The 12,843-nt window shown below is 58.3% G+C and overlaps 3 protein-coding genes across 3 annotated transcripts; 1 reads left to right on the top strand and 2 right to left on the bottom strand.

Annotated features, from left to right (window-relative positions):
* Positions 1 to 172: 172 nt before the first annotated feature.
* Positions 173 to 2,185, bottom strand: ACRALDRAFT_1060497 (uncharacterized protein). Its single transcript, XM_071016242.1, has one exon. It carries the CDS (start codon positions 2,130 to 2,132, stop codon positions 381 to 383), a length of 1,752 nt encoding a protein of 583 aa, XP_070878475.1. The 5' UTR covers positions 2,133 to 2,185; the 3' UTR covers positions 173 to 380.
* A 107-nt stretch (positions 2,186 to 2,292) lies between these two features.
* Positions 2,293 to 3,854, bottom strand: ACRALDRAFT_1074257 (uncharacterized protein). Its single transcript, XM_071018220.1, has 3 exons — positions 3,453 to 3,854; positions 2,582 to 3,361; positions 2,293 to 2,513 (listed from the first exon to the last, which is right to left on the bottom strand). The coding sequence occupies exons 1-3, from the start codon at positions 3,678 to 3,680 to the stop codon at positions 2,433 to 2,435; spliced, it is 1,089 nt and encodes a 362-aa protein (XP_070878474.1). The 5' UTR covers positions 3,681 to 3,854; the 3' UTR covers positions 2,293 to 2,432.
* Positions 3,855 to 4,505: 651 nt separating this feature from the next.
* On the top strand, positions 4,506 to 12,028 carry ACRALDRAFT_1079429 (uncharacterized protein; the record flags this gene model as incomplete). The annotated part of the gene is made up of 2 exons (XM_071018901.1): positions 4,506 to 4,923; positions 5,092 to 12,028. Coding segments are annotated over exons 1-2 (6,939 nt in total). The 5' UTR covers positions 4,506 to 4,921.
* Positions 12,029 to 12,843: the final 815 nt, after the last annotated feature.

Here is a 12,843-nt window from a genome sequence, read left to right as displayed (position 1 = left end):
CTTGACGTGATGTCACGAATCAGGCCACCTGGCAGACAATACCTTAGGTAAGGTAACCAACTACACTACTGCGTACGGATATTACGACGTATTCTCACTCAGCCCACTCCAAGGGTCCTCGAGGTAATACGGATAGTGTAGGCATGTAGGTAGTGTATGTACGTAGTTTATTAGCTTACGAAGTATCTCTGTTTTCACTACCCCACCTTCCCCGCGGAATTCGGCTTTGACTCTGCAGATTGGCAGGATGATACAGCCAAGGTACCTTGATAACACTTCCTGAAAGTGACAACTCTGTTCATACAGTAAATCCTGTACAGAACTACCCGCTCTGATGAAAGATATAGTCCTATATAGACACATACATGCTACACAACTGACTACCTTGCACCTCTGCCAGCCAGCGCAGCCGCCCTCGCCAGCTTCGCGTTCCGCGCCTGGTCCCATTCCCGCCCCGTCTTGCCCATCTTGGCCTCTCGCTCCGCCCTCTTCTCCTCCTTCAGCGTCCGCGCCTTCTCCCGGGGATCAATCACCACCAGCTCGTCCTCCGCCTTCTTCCGGTAGCTCAGGTCCTTGCCCAGCTTGTCCGCCTTGAAGCTCAGGGCATGCGACATCCAGCCCTCGTCGTCGCTTTCCTCCCCCTTTTCCGCCTGGTCCCACGCCTCGCAGCTCTGGCACCCGGCGATGAAGTGCAGGTCGCAGAGCTTGGCCTCCTCGTCCGCCTTTTTGTCTTCCCTTTGTTTACTCCCTTCTCCCTCTGTTTCTCCCTCCCCGACCTTTTCTTCTGCCTTTCCTTCTCCTCCCTCCGCTGCCCGCCGTCGCCCGTCCTCTTTGTCCAGTGGCGGCGCTTGTTCGAGTTTGTTCCGGAACGCTTCCAGTAGCTCGAGCGCCGATAGGTCCTCCCTTGTCGGCGCATGACCTCCCGTCCTCCGCTTCCTGCCCCGGATGGAAGTCTCGGGGATCATTTCTTCGAGTGGATTCTTCTTCTTCTTCTCCTCCGTAGATTTCGCCGGTCCAGTCGTGTCCACCGCTCGCCTCATCGATGCCTTGAGAGCCGCAATTTCCTCCTTCGTTCGTTCGAGTACACTCTTTCTGGTTCGACTTTCAGGTTCCGGTGATGATTCGACTTCTTCTCGTGCTGGAGAGGATACCTTTACCCTCCGCTGCGGAGACGGCTCGCGTCGTTTCTCTTCCTTTCGGTTGGTCTCATGTAAAGCGGAGGATGGCACGGATACTGTGGCAGCGTTCTTTGCTTCCTCCTTCGCCTTCTTTTTCCCATGTTCCTCTTTTTGCCGCTCCTTGTCCTCCTTTTTCCGCTCCCTCTTCTCCCCCGGGCTAGGCTTGTCATCCTCCACATCCATCACAATCCTCGTGTCGAATTTAGGCTTCTTAAAAGCCGGCGCAACGATTTCCGCATCCCCTTCTTCGTCTCCAAAGCTGAGAAGTTGCCTGCCTCCGCCTTTCCTCTTCTTCTTCCGTTCGACAGGAGCCGGCTTCGGGGCCTCGTGCGCTACCCTGGGACGCTTTTTCATGTCCTCAAAGGGATTCACTAGAATCTCGATGCTCGTGATCTTGACGGGGTACATGGGTCGGTCCGAACCGGCGGCCAGTTCCGCCTCTCCCATCTTGGCGAGGTTGTAGATGGTATCGCCGGCGATTCTCCCGAACAACGTATTCTTGTTGGTCAGCTCGTCGGCTTTGTCTAGCGTGAAAAAGAACTGGCTGCCGTTCGTGTCGGGTTTGCTCTCGTTCGCCATGCCGAGAAGCCCGCGCCGGTTGAACTTGAGTCGCGAATGGAATTCGTCCTTGAAACCCACGCCCGATGGCCCTGCGTTTTGGCCGCGGCGCTGGTCCATGGGCCACGGGTCGAGCTCGTCGCTGAGCGCTCCGCCATCGTAGATGGATTCTCCGCCGCTGCCCGTCCCTGTCGGATCGCCGCCTTGGAGGATGAAGCCCGGTACCAATCGATGGAATATGGTGTTGTCGTAATAGCCGTCCAGGGCAAGCTGAAGAAAGTTGCGACATGTCAGGGGTGTCTGCTTCGCCCATAGCTCTACCGCTAAATCACCTTGCGTGGTGTGCAGGATCACACTGCCCGTGGGCTGAGGCTCGAGATTGTATATGGACGACATGCTGGGAGTTGTATGTTCGAGTGGCAGACGGAATTGTCCTGGTTGCACTCGGGGTGACGCGATGGAGGTGTTCTGGAACAGATGGGTGTGGGTCGAAGCTTGATCGACAGCTGCTATCGATAAGACACGTGACCTGGGCCGCAACATCTCAACAAACAAAATGTACTTCGTATGTATTGTTCTTTTCTCTTCATAAACTACGCTTTGTCTATGGCTATCAATTCTTTTCGTTTACTTCATTTCCATTTTATTTCTTTTTCATTTCCATTTTTTCTTCTGCTTTTCTCTCCTTACCCTCTCCTAAGCAGCTTGATTCGGCCGATCCTTGGCAAACGTGTTGGCCACGATGAAGGGGAAGACTAGCGTGGCATCCGCATATACCTGCCAGGCAACGGCAACGTTAGCATCAGAACATACACAAAAAAGTCGGCAGCAGGGCGGCCACGTACCTTGACGGAATCAGCTCCAATCTTGATCTTCCCCCATGAAACGGCTTCGTCTGGCCGGGCACCGGAATCACTACCGTCGAATTCCTGGCCCGTATTGACGTACACGGCAGACTCGGCGCCATTGCGCATCAAACACGCGTTGGCAATGTGATGCTTGACGACACCGCCGCCGAGGACGATCATGCCGGCCCGCTTGGCCCGCACGGAGATGGTGTTGATGCGGCGGATATCCTCGACAATGTCGCATTTCAGCTGCCGGGGCGACGTCTTGAAGGTGTGGAAGTACAGCATGTCGCCCAAGCTGCCGTCGGTCAGGGCGGGGCAGAAGACGGGGATGTCGTTTTTCCAGGCCCAGTAGTAGACGGACCGCTCGTCGTTGATCTCCTTGCCCAGGCGATGGATCATCTTGGACGGGGTCCAGTTGATTTCCGCGTCGGTGCCCTTGCTGGCCTCTTGCTCGTCGAGCATCTTGTCGAGGATGGGGACGACCCAGTCCTCGAATTCGCGATAGTTGGAGTTGGGCACGATGAGGTTACCGATGCGGTTCAGGCCCTTCTTGCGGAGATCTGCGCCCGGAGTCGCAAAGGACGACATGTAGGTGTCGCCGAGGCACTTGATGAAGTCTTCCTCCACGCCGCCTGCTGTGGTCACAATGCATGAGACGTGTTTGTGCTTGACGAGCCATCGGAAGACGCCTCTCATCCCGGATGAGATCAGGTTGGAGGTATAACCCAGGAAGATGGTCGTCTTGTCTCCCGTCTCTGGGTCTCTCCATGTCCTCTGGGCGGGAAAGGTGTCAGTTTAGGGGCGGTGGGCCTTCTCCTCGTCAAACAAGGAGGACCATGAGAGAAAGAGCCTGGAAGGGATTTACCATGTCATTGATGATTCTGATGGCATCGGAAAGCGATGATGCCTGAAACCCCATGTATCTCATGCCACGAAGCAAGTCGTCTGCTGTAACGTCGCCTTTGATTTCATCGAAATCCAACTCCTCGACTTTTTGAATTCCTTCCGGCACCTCCTCCGACACGACCAAGACGGCCTCTGTAGCTGTTGCCGGCGGGGCATCACCGACGGTATTGGTACGATCCAGGGTCATTGTAGAGAGCGACGACAGCAACCGACTTGAAATTTTGACTTGTTGATAAATTAATTACAACAATAATGAGGGGAGGATGAGGAGGTAGAGATTATATACTGTATAATCCAAAACCGGTCGTGTCTCTTGGCTGTAGTGTATGGATATCTCAGTCAAGTACGTTGTATCCCTCAGGTCTGACTCGGATTCATGAAAACCCCATGTTCCACTTCAGTAAGAAAAGAAAATCCCTGAAGGGTTCTTTTGCAGGGATTCGGAGGGGTTCAAATATGCACAGGCCACTATTGAATTCGATGATTAGGTAACTGCAGGGGGAGTGAGACTGCCGAACTAACGGCTTAAAACGGATTTAGCGCGGGCTAGAGGGATGGGGGTGGATTACGGTACACCAAGGGAATTTTGATTTTGCATGGGTGGAGAAGGCGATGAGGCAGATGATTGGTGGATGGAACCTTCAAACTTTGAGGTTTCGTTGTCGCTCCGGCGCAAATATTGAGTACCAGATACCTTCGAGAGCACGTACAACGTACGAATACACACCGAGGCACTATACAACATAGAGTTTGTAGGTACAGTACATTGTATTTTTTTTTCCCTCTCTCTGTTTTCTCAGGTCCGGGAAGGCACAACGCAGTAGGTCATTAGTAGTGACTTCCCGAGTCGCGCTAGCGCCACGGCAAGTTGCCCAGTCGTAGTTGCCAGATTGGTTTGGGGTGTGCGTGTGCGTCGTCTTCATACAGGTTCTCCACTTTTAATCACTTGGCTTGGTAGTTCGTACCACTGCCACTTGGGATGTCGAATCCTTCAACACCAACACACCAACAACTCCCAAAGCATCAACGATTATCACCCTCTTCATTTTACATCGACCCGAATCATTCGCGCCTCCCTTTATAAATACGAATCGAACATATTCCTCACACGAAAGAGGCCAATTCGATGCTCGCCTGGACCTAGTAGCCATCCAGTATCTATTTCCACCCCAACGCCCAGCCTTTAGATCATCCGCCATCGTTTCCTACGGCCTTTCTGGGGCTTCAACGCCCTTTATCCGAGGTTGAAAAAAAAAGCTACTAGACGCTACTGCCACGCGCCATCGATCAACGACCAACGATCCACGATTCACGGTACACGGTACACGATCCACGATCTCGCATCGTTCAATCTGGCTTCTCCACCGCGGATGATAGTGAACCTAATCGAAAGACGCTTTCAAGGGCAATAGCCCTCGCCCCCGTGCGATGTGAGTAATCTTTACTTCCTGCAACGCTATCGACACTCGAAAACAAATCCCTCCCGCATCGCTCATGATGACGCCCCGAGGCAGGGAACCGCTCTACCGCGACTGGCGCGATAGCAGCTGCAGTCGGCGTGACTGCAATGATTACCGTGGTGCTTATCATTCTCGCAGGGCTTCAAGGTACTCGTCTCGATATGACGGGGACCGTCGCTCTCGATCTCCTCGGGACCGTTCTCTAGACCGCTACGAGCGAGTATCCCAATACAGTGACGGCGACAGGAGGCGTTCATCGGCGGAATCTCGCTCCAACGTCTCCGCCTTCCAGAACAACAGAGACAACTTTCGCGATAACCTCGCCCGAGAACCTCCCCGTGGGCCTAAGGCACTCATCGATCCCCCCAGTGGACCTAGGGGCGGTGGTCACGCTGGCGATTTCGTGGGCCGAGGGGGACGGGGAAGAGGCCGCGGCCGTGGTTGGACTCGTGACAGCAGCAGGGATCGCCTACGCGACAGGGATTTTGATTTCCGAGACAGAGCATGGGACCGCGATGATTATAGAGATCGGAGGGACACTGTCTACCGGGACGACCGAAGTCGTGAGCGAGACCGAGACCGTGATCGTGATTGGCGCGATCCGAGAGATCCCCGTGACCCTCGGGATCCCCGAGATATCCGAGACATCCGAGACCCTAGAGATCTGAGGGACCCACGAGACGCGAGAGATCCAAGAGATGCGAGAGACTTGAGGGACCTGAGAGACTCAAGAGACCCCAGAGAACCCAGAGACACCTTCAGAACAAGGCGACCATCACCCCCCGGCCGAGGCAGGTCGCCACCTGCGTTACGTGATTTTCGCGACAGGGAACCCGGGCTGGCTGTAGACCCGGACAGGTCGAGGCGCGCGTCAAGAGACGGCGGGCCGCCCTCTGCCGGATCGTCCACGTCCGACCCACCTTTCGGCTTCGCTTCGTTCCCACGCGCCGGATTTCGGGGTAGGGACCGTGGCCGAGGCGGTTGGGAACGAGGAAGAGGCAGGGGAGGGAGTTACTACGATGACCGAGACCGAGACCGCTTTGCCCCGCGTAGTCGTTCGCAAGAGGGCCGCTGGGCCCGTGACCGAGATGATCGCGATCGCATCGATCGTATCGACAGGATTGACCGCGGAGACCGATGGGCCGACCCTGACGCTAGAAGAGATCCCCGGGACGATCGGGACGTCCGTGACCGTGAGCCTCCCCGCTTGAAGCTCGAGCGAACCGTGTCATCATCACAAGCACCCTCTCCCGTCAACAAGGATGTCTCGCCTCCCCCCATCGCACCATCAGCTCCAGCGTTCGGTTCTGTCCCCAGCCGTAATACGGGTCCTAGCGACGCATCACCTGCTGGAGGGACGGGAACGACAGGAACCGGAAAACCTCCCCCGACTGGTCCAAGAGCCTTTACTACCGATCGCCCCGTGTCCGCCGGGCATTCGGGTGCAAATGACGCCCACCCGGCTCCCTCCTCCTCCTCCTCCGTCGGATCCACAAAACCCCACGGTCCCGACGGGAGTCCTCCCATTCCTCTGGGACCCCGCTCACAACAGCAAAAGCAGCAGCGACCATCCAGTAAGCAATGGATCAATCCGGCTCTTGCTGGGAAGCGGATCCCCGAGTCTCCCAAGTTGATGAGGTCGCAAAGCTTCGCACAGCAACAGCGACCCTTCCCGTTCCGGCCGGATAGTAATAATTTCCATCCGGACCACCACCTCGAGTATGAAGGCCGCCCGCGTAGTAGTGATGCCAAGGCCGACTCGTACGCGACCTCCCCGACCAGTCAGCTGCGGTTCGTCTCCGGGCCGGAACCAGGCGAGATTATCATCAAACCGGAGAGGGATCCCAGGTCGGCGCGAACTTCGATAGAGAGGGAGGTGAGGCCGGTGGATGGAATCAGGAACGCAGACCCCGGGGCGCCACGACTGGCCGCGAATCTACAACGTCCGGACGCTCGCGATGTTTTGGGATTGGCCGATGGACCCGCACGGAAGCCGTCAGTGGGGGATGTGCCTCCCAAGCCCCCACGGGAGAGCAGACTTCGCATTCCCGTTGTGCGCTTTGCCCTACCACCGCGCGAGGCGCCGGCGTCGTCATCCGATGAGCCTTCCGAGTCGGAGGACGACGAGGACTTTGGGGAATACTTTGCGAGCGAGATCGCCAAGGAGCAGGCTGAACTCGCCAAACTGGAAGCCCAAGGACTCGCTGACGACGGCCTCGACCGAGCTATCGGACGCTATGCACACGCCCTCCACGACGCCATGGTCAAGCTTGTCTCGGAACCTGAGGGTCTGGTAGAGATGCTGGGTCCGATTCTGGCCCCGATGCCCCAAGAGGCTCCGAGCACGGAACCGGAGAAGATGGATGTTCAGATGGAACCGTCTGCTGCGTCTGGGTCGTCGGCTGAGGTGCCGCCTGCCGAGGTGCCACCTGATAGCACCGCTGTCGTTGACGGCGTCGCTCCCCATGTCGACACTGATGCTGGTGCTGCTGGTGCCGACACTAGCAAAAATGAAGAAGACGTCGCTGGGCTACCCGGTGTGGCCGAGTCGCTGCCCAAAACAGAGGAGGCGGATACCAAAAAAGTCGCGCCTGCATCGCCTGCACCAGACGAAGCCGACCGCATTGACAAAGCTGGCGTACAGGTTCCCAATGGCGCCAACTTGGAAGCTGCCGTCACATCGCAGCCTGCACCAACCACCGAAGCAGACGACGCAGCACCGGCTAAACCAAACGGACAACAGTCGGCCATGGCGACAGTCCCCCCTCCTAGTGCCCCTATCGAGACGATCGAGCGGGAGAAGGGGGCCCCGAGCACGCCGCCCCAAATGGACGGAGACGGGGAGGACAACTCAACAGACTCGGAAGCGGATAGCGACGCGATGCTCATCGACTCGATGCGCGGGTTGTCAACGCCGCCCCTCGACAGCCTTCCCGACTTTGGTTGCCCTCCATGGAACAAGGACAAGGACTTTCTTCGATCGCTCGACTCGGACCCCGTTATCGACGATTTCATTAGCAAGGAGCTCGAAAGGGTCTCTCTACAAACGGCGGCGGAGCAAGCGGCAGCCCGCCAGATGTACTCGGCCAATTACATGCAGTACATGAGATTCACCCTGTCGGATGATCCAGTGGCGTCCAAGAGCCGGGATAAGTTTGACATCAAGCCGCCGCCAGCAGACAATCCCGCCGTGGCTCCCGCGCCAGAGCCGAAACCAGAGGGAAGAGGAGGTCGACGTTTCGCTAGTGAGCGCGACTTTGAACGGATCCTCCAGGAGTCCAAGAAGGAAGACGAAGAACGCAGGGAGCGCGAACTACGCGCCCAGAAGGACCGGTATCGCAGCGATAAGGAGGCGATCCCACCTGATATGTACTGGGCGCCCGAGGAGCGCGCGAAGCATGCCTTTGTCGACACGAGCGGCTTCACTCCGGTCGAACAAATCGTATCCGCCTGGCAGCTCTTGCCCCCCGGCAACAACTTCACTGCGGAAGAAGCGGAGCAGTTCGAGAAGGGATACCTCGAGAACGTCAAGCAATGGGGGGTCATTGCCCAGTCGATGGAGAGGCGAGACTTTAGGACTTGCATTCAGTATTACTACCTGATGAAGAAAGAGCTGAACCTGAAGGAGAAGCTTAAGAAGCAACCTAAGAAGAAGAAGAAGACGGGCCGGGCGAAGACTCGGTCAAGTGCCTTGGTGTCCGAGTTGGGCAACCGGGAAAACGAAACGGAGGAGAGCCAGGAGGTTGGGGAGAATGGCGAAAGACGGCGTCCTAGACGGGCCGCCGCGCCGACCTGGAACTTTGAGCAGCCACCGACGGATTCCGACAACGCGGCGTCGACGGGTACGCCAGGCCGTCGGTCCGCGAAAACAGATGGCGGACCAGAGAAGCCTGACGGTAGAAAAGGTCGGAAACCCCGGAAGGAGAGGGAGCCCAAAGGCGCCAAGGCGAACCAGAGTGTGAATTCGGGTTCGAATTCGGCAGCAGCTTCGTCTTCGGGTACAGGCACGGGCAAGGGACGGTCGCGATCGAGCTCGCGGGTCCAGGGTCCGGAGGGCCAGGCAACTCAGCAGCCGGTCCCCGTTGACAACCGCCTTCCGACGCATTACGAGGGTTCCCCGGCAGGGATGCGGCCCCCGTTTGTGGGCGTCCATCCCCAACATCAGCAGCAGCATCACCCGCACCGAACCAGTCTTCCTCCTCAGGAGCGCCCAGCTTCCCTTCAGTCATCCACCATGTCTGACGTGATGGCGCCTCCCTCCCTCCGACCGGAACCTCCGCCTCCCCCTCAGCCGACCATCACTACGTTCGATCTGGGACAACCGCAGCAGCCGCAAGCCCCGTCTCGACCGTCATCGCAACCGCAGCCCCAGGCAGAACGTCGAGCACACGTGCAGCCGTCGAGCTACTGGAGCGTATCGGAGAACGAGGTCTTCCCTGGTCTTTTGAAGGCATTCGGCTCGGATTGGCAGGCCATGGCAGCTCACATGGGTTCCAAGACGGCGGTCATGGTGAAGAATTATTACGCCCGGCAGCGAGATGCGGGAAAGGTGGAATGGGAGAGTTTCGTTCGTGAGGCGGACAACAAGAAGGCACGGGGCGAAAAGCTCCCGGATCCGCCCCCTCCTCCGACACAGGCGGGAAGAAAGAAACACGATTCCGCGTCGGGAGGCCATAACCGGCCGCTGGCATCGGCGAGCCGGGAAACACTCCATAGTGATGCCGGCCAAAGCAAGCTCGACGGTGCCGGTCCCCAACAACAAGTGCACCAGCCCTACGGCCGCTTCTCGGTGCCGATCGCTCAGGCGCCTCCTCCGGGCCAAGCGCCGCCACTGGCACAGGCGCAACAGCAGGCAAACCCCCTCCAAATCCAACAGCACACGATGCCTCAGGTGGGCCCGGTGCATGGCATGTCCCCAAGCGGCCGGCCTTTGCGACCTCCGCACCAACCGGCCTTCTCCTTCCCCGAACGAGAACGCGAATCTGCCCAGGTGCAGCTACAGGTCCAACAGCAACCGCCTGCGCCCGTGCGCATATCCCAGAAGCAACAACCCCCTGGCGGGCCACCTGTCTCTGAGCATGCGCAGCCGAGACCTCTTGCGGCTGCGCAGCCCGCTCAGCCTACGCCAGCGACGCAGCCCGAACCGTCAAGGGAAAGACAGACGGCCGAAGCGCAGCAAGCCCAGGACCAGCATCACAGACAGGCAGAGCGAACCCGTCTTCCCCCCGACCACGAAACGGCGACGATCCCGGGACATCCTCCTCGCCCTCATCCGTATGAGCATTTCTCCCTTCATCAGCAACCTGTCCGGGGAGGGCCTGCAAGGTCCGAGCCCCTTGGAGGAAATCGGACAATTCACGAGGCGGCGCCTCGCGCTACGGCTCATCCTGGCCAGCAGCCCTTTGGCCAGAACATGCAGCGACATGGTGTCCGTGGCTTGCTCGGCGATCCGATGCAGGCGCCTCCGGCCTCTTCTGGCCTGCCTGCTCAGCGACCGATGAGCGCGGCGCAACGGCAGATGGCGGCCCACATGCCGGAGCCGTACCCTCCGGCGCAGCCACCGCAAGCACCACCGGTTGCGGCGGCGCCTCCCGCACCCGCCGCGCCTCCACGTGCCCAGCAGCAAGAACGTAAGACGTCGAGTATAATGCAGCTACTGAACGAACCGGCCGAAGAGGAACCCAGAAGCACCAGCGATGCTGCCAAGACGCCGGCGCCGCAGGCTGCGAAGCCGCTTCCTGGTCCCGTATTGCGTACGCAGGCGAACCAGCCGCCGACAGGCCTTGAGCTCCGGCCCGAGCCTCCCTCGCGGGGCTATCTGTACAAGGAGAACAGCCAAGCCGGGCAGTCGGCTATACCGCCGTTGAAACCCAGTTACAGCGCATCGCCCCAGTCTCAGCACCCGAACGCGCCAAGATCGAGCATGGTGTCGCCGTCTCTCGAGGCGGCGGCGGCGGCAGCAGAACGGGATCATTATAGGCACCAGTACCAACAGCAGCAGCAGGCGCAGCAGCATCAGCAACACCAGCAGCAGCAGCAGCAGCAGCCTACGATGGGTTCGCCAGGCAGTCACCATTATGGCGTATCGTCGTCGCAAGCGCCTCGAGAAGGCTATCCGGGCCAGGCAGCGTATCCGCCCTATGGCGGTGGCGGACCGACTTCTCACGCGGCATCTCCGTCGTCGCAGCCGTATGCCACGCAGCACCACGTCGGCTCCAGGTCTCGAGAACCACCTCCGCCGGCGGCAGCACCTAACCGAGAGACGGGCTGGCCAGGCGGGCCGCAGGGCCACGGCCTTGTCCAGTCACAGCCTCCTCAGCAACAGGCGGGATGGCCGGCGGGGTCGCACGGTACTGTTCCCAAGCAGGGAGGTCCAGCCCCTCCGTCTTCACAGCAGGCCGCATGGCCGTCGCCTCATGGCGGGACTCCGAAGCAACCGGCGTCTGGCTCGGTGGGCCAGCAGCCGCCGCCACTTTCCTGGGCGGTTGGCCCTCCCGGTCCCCCTCACCCATCCCAACAGCAGCCGCCGCAGCAACAGCAACAACATGCACACCTATCCATGCGGGACGACAGGGCAGGGCTCTATGGGCCGCCGGTTGGGCAGCTTCAACACCAACCTCCTCATCAGCACCAGCATCCGCATCAGCATCAACACCAGCACCAGCACTCGTTATCTGGACGTTTCCCTCCGCCGCCACCATCCACGTCACGGGCGCCAGAGCAGATGGGGGCACCTCAAGCGCAGCCACCTTATCCACCACGATACGCCACGCCAGGGCCACGAGACCCTCGGGAGCGGGAGCAGGTACCTCCACCGCCGTCTCGCAGCTACACGCCCGTGTCGGCCTACGACGCGCGGGGTCCGCCGCCGGGACCTTACCCACTCGACCCTAGGGATATGCAGCTGCGGCCGGGCGAGATGGTGCGCGATCCGCGGGATGCGCGGGACCCGAGGGAATTGCAGCAGCAGCAGCAGCAGCAGCAGCAGCAACAACAACAACAACAACAGGCCATGATGGGACGGCAGCTTCGACCTCATGAGGGTTACGAGAGACCTCCGGATCTGTTCCGATAGTGGTGGATGTGGTTTTGGTGAGTGTCTCGCGTGTTGACCTGTTGGACGCTACCATAGCACGAGGGATAGGATGGGTCATGGAACGCTGGAATGGAACTGGAAGGGCTGAGGACACGGGGGTCGTTGTATACACATGGAGTTGGGGCATGAGACTCGTCTCTGTTTTCAGTTCTTTATTGATTATGCTCCTTTTTTTTCTTTTTCGATATTCTGTATGCATAGATTCACTCCATTCCAAAGGTACAGGAGAAGTTCCAGACACTGGGTTCTAGGATAAACCAGGGGAACGAAATGAAGTCTTGGATTACACGGCGATGCTTCCATGTCATTTATATAAAATATATCTTGTTCCAGGGCCTGAGAGATTCATCTTTCATAGCAGATTTATATTAAGGAAACAAGCCCCTTTTGAAACCAGCCAAGCTATCGACGCCAAGGTGCGCCATGGGAGGCCAAGGTGGACAAGATCCCAATAGCACGAGCCTGCTGACCATTGCGATTCCATCCCGTTCGCCTGCTCAGTTGGAAGATGACAATGTGGAAAAACGATAAACATACAGCCTCGTTGAAGCGTCGTGTAGCGGAAGCAACGCAGAACGATGCAAAGACAAGCGGTAGAGACAACATATAGACTGCACATACAAAGACAAGAGAATACGCCGTGATGATATACAAACGCCGGGGGAACTCAAACAACAACATGTGCTTGGTAAGGTCAAGTAGTAACAAACGAAGACAAACAAGGGGATATTGCGTCTCTTCCTCAAACGTGCTGGGGGTATTTCATATCAAGACTGTCGAGTAGTTGGTTAGAA

This window comes from Sodiomyces alcalophilus (genome assembly GCF_042370955.1).
Source record: "Sodiomyces alcalophilus JCM 7366 unplaced genomic scaffold ACRALscaffold_1, whole genome shotgun sequence".
Classification (NCBI taxonomy): domain Eukaryota; kingdom Fungi; phylum Ascomycota; class Sordariomycetes; order Glomerellales; family Plectosphaerellaceae; genus Sodiomyces; species Sodiomyces alcalophilus.
Note: the sequence above shows the minus strand (reverse complement) of the source record. Positions and strands in the feature narration are given on the sequence as shown.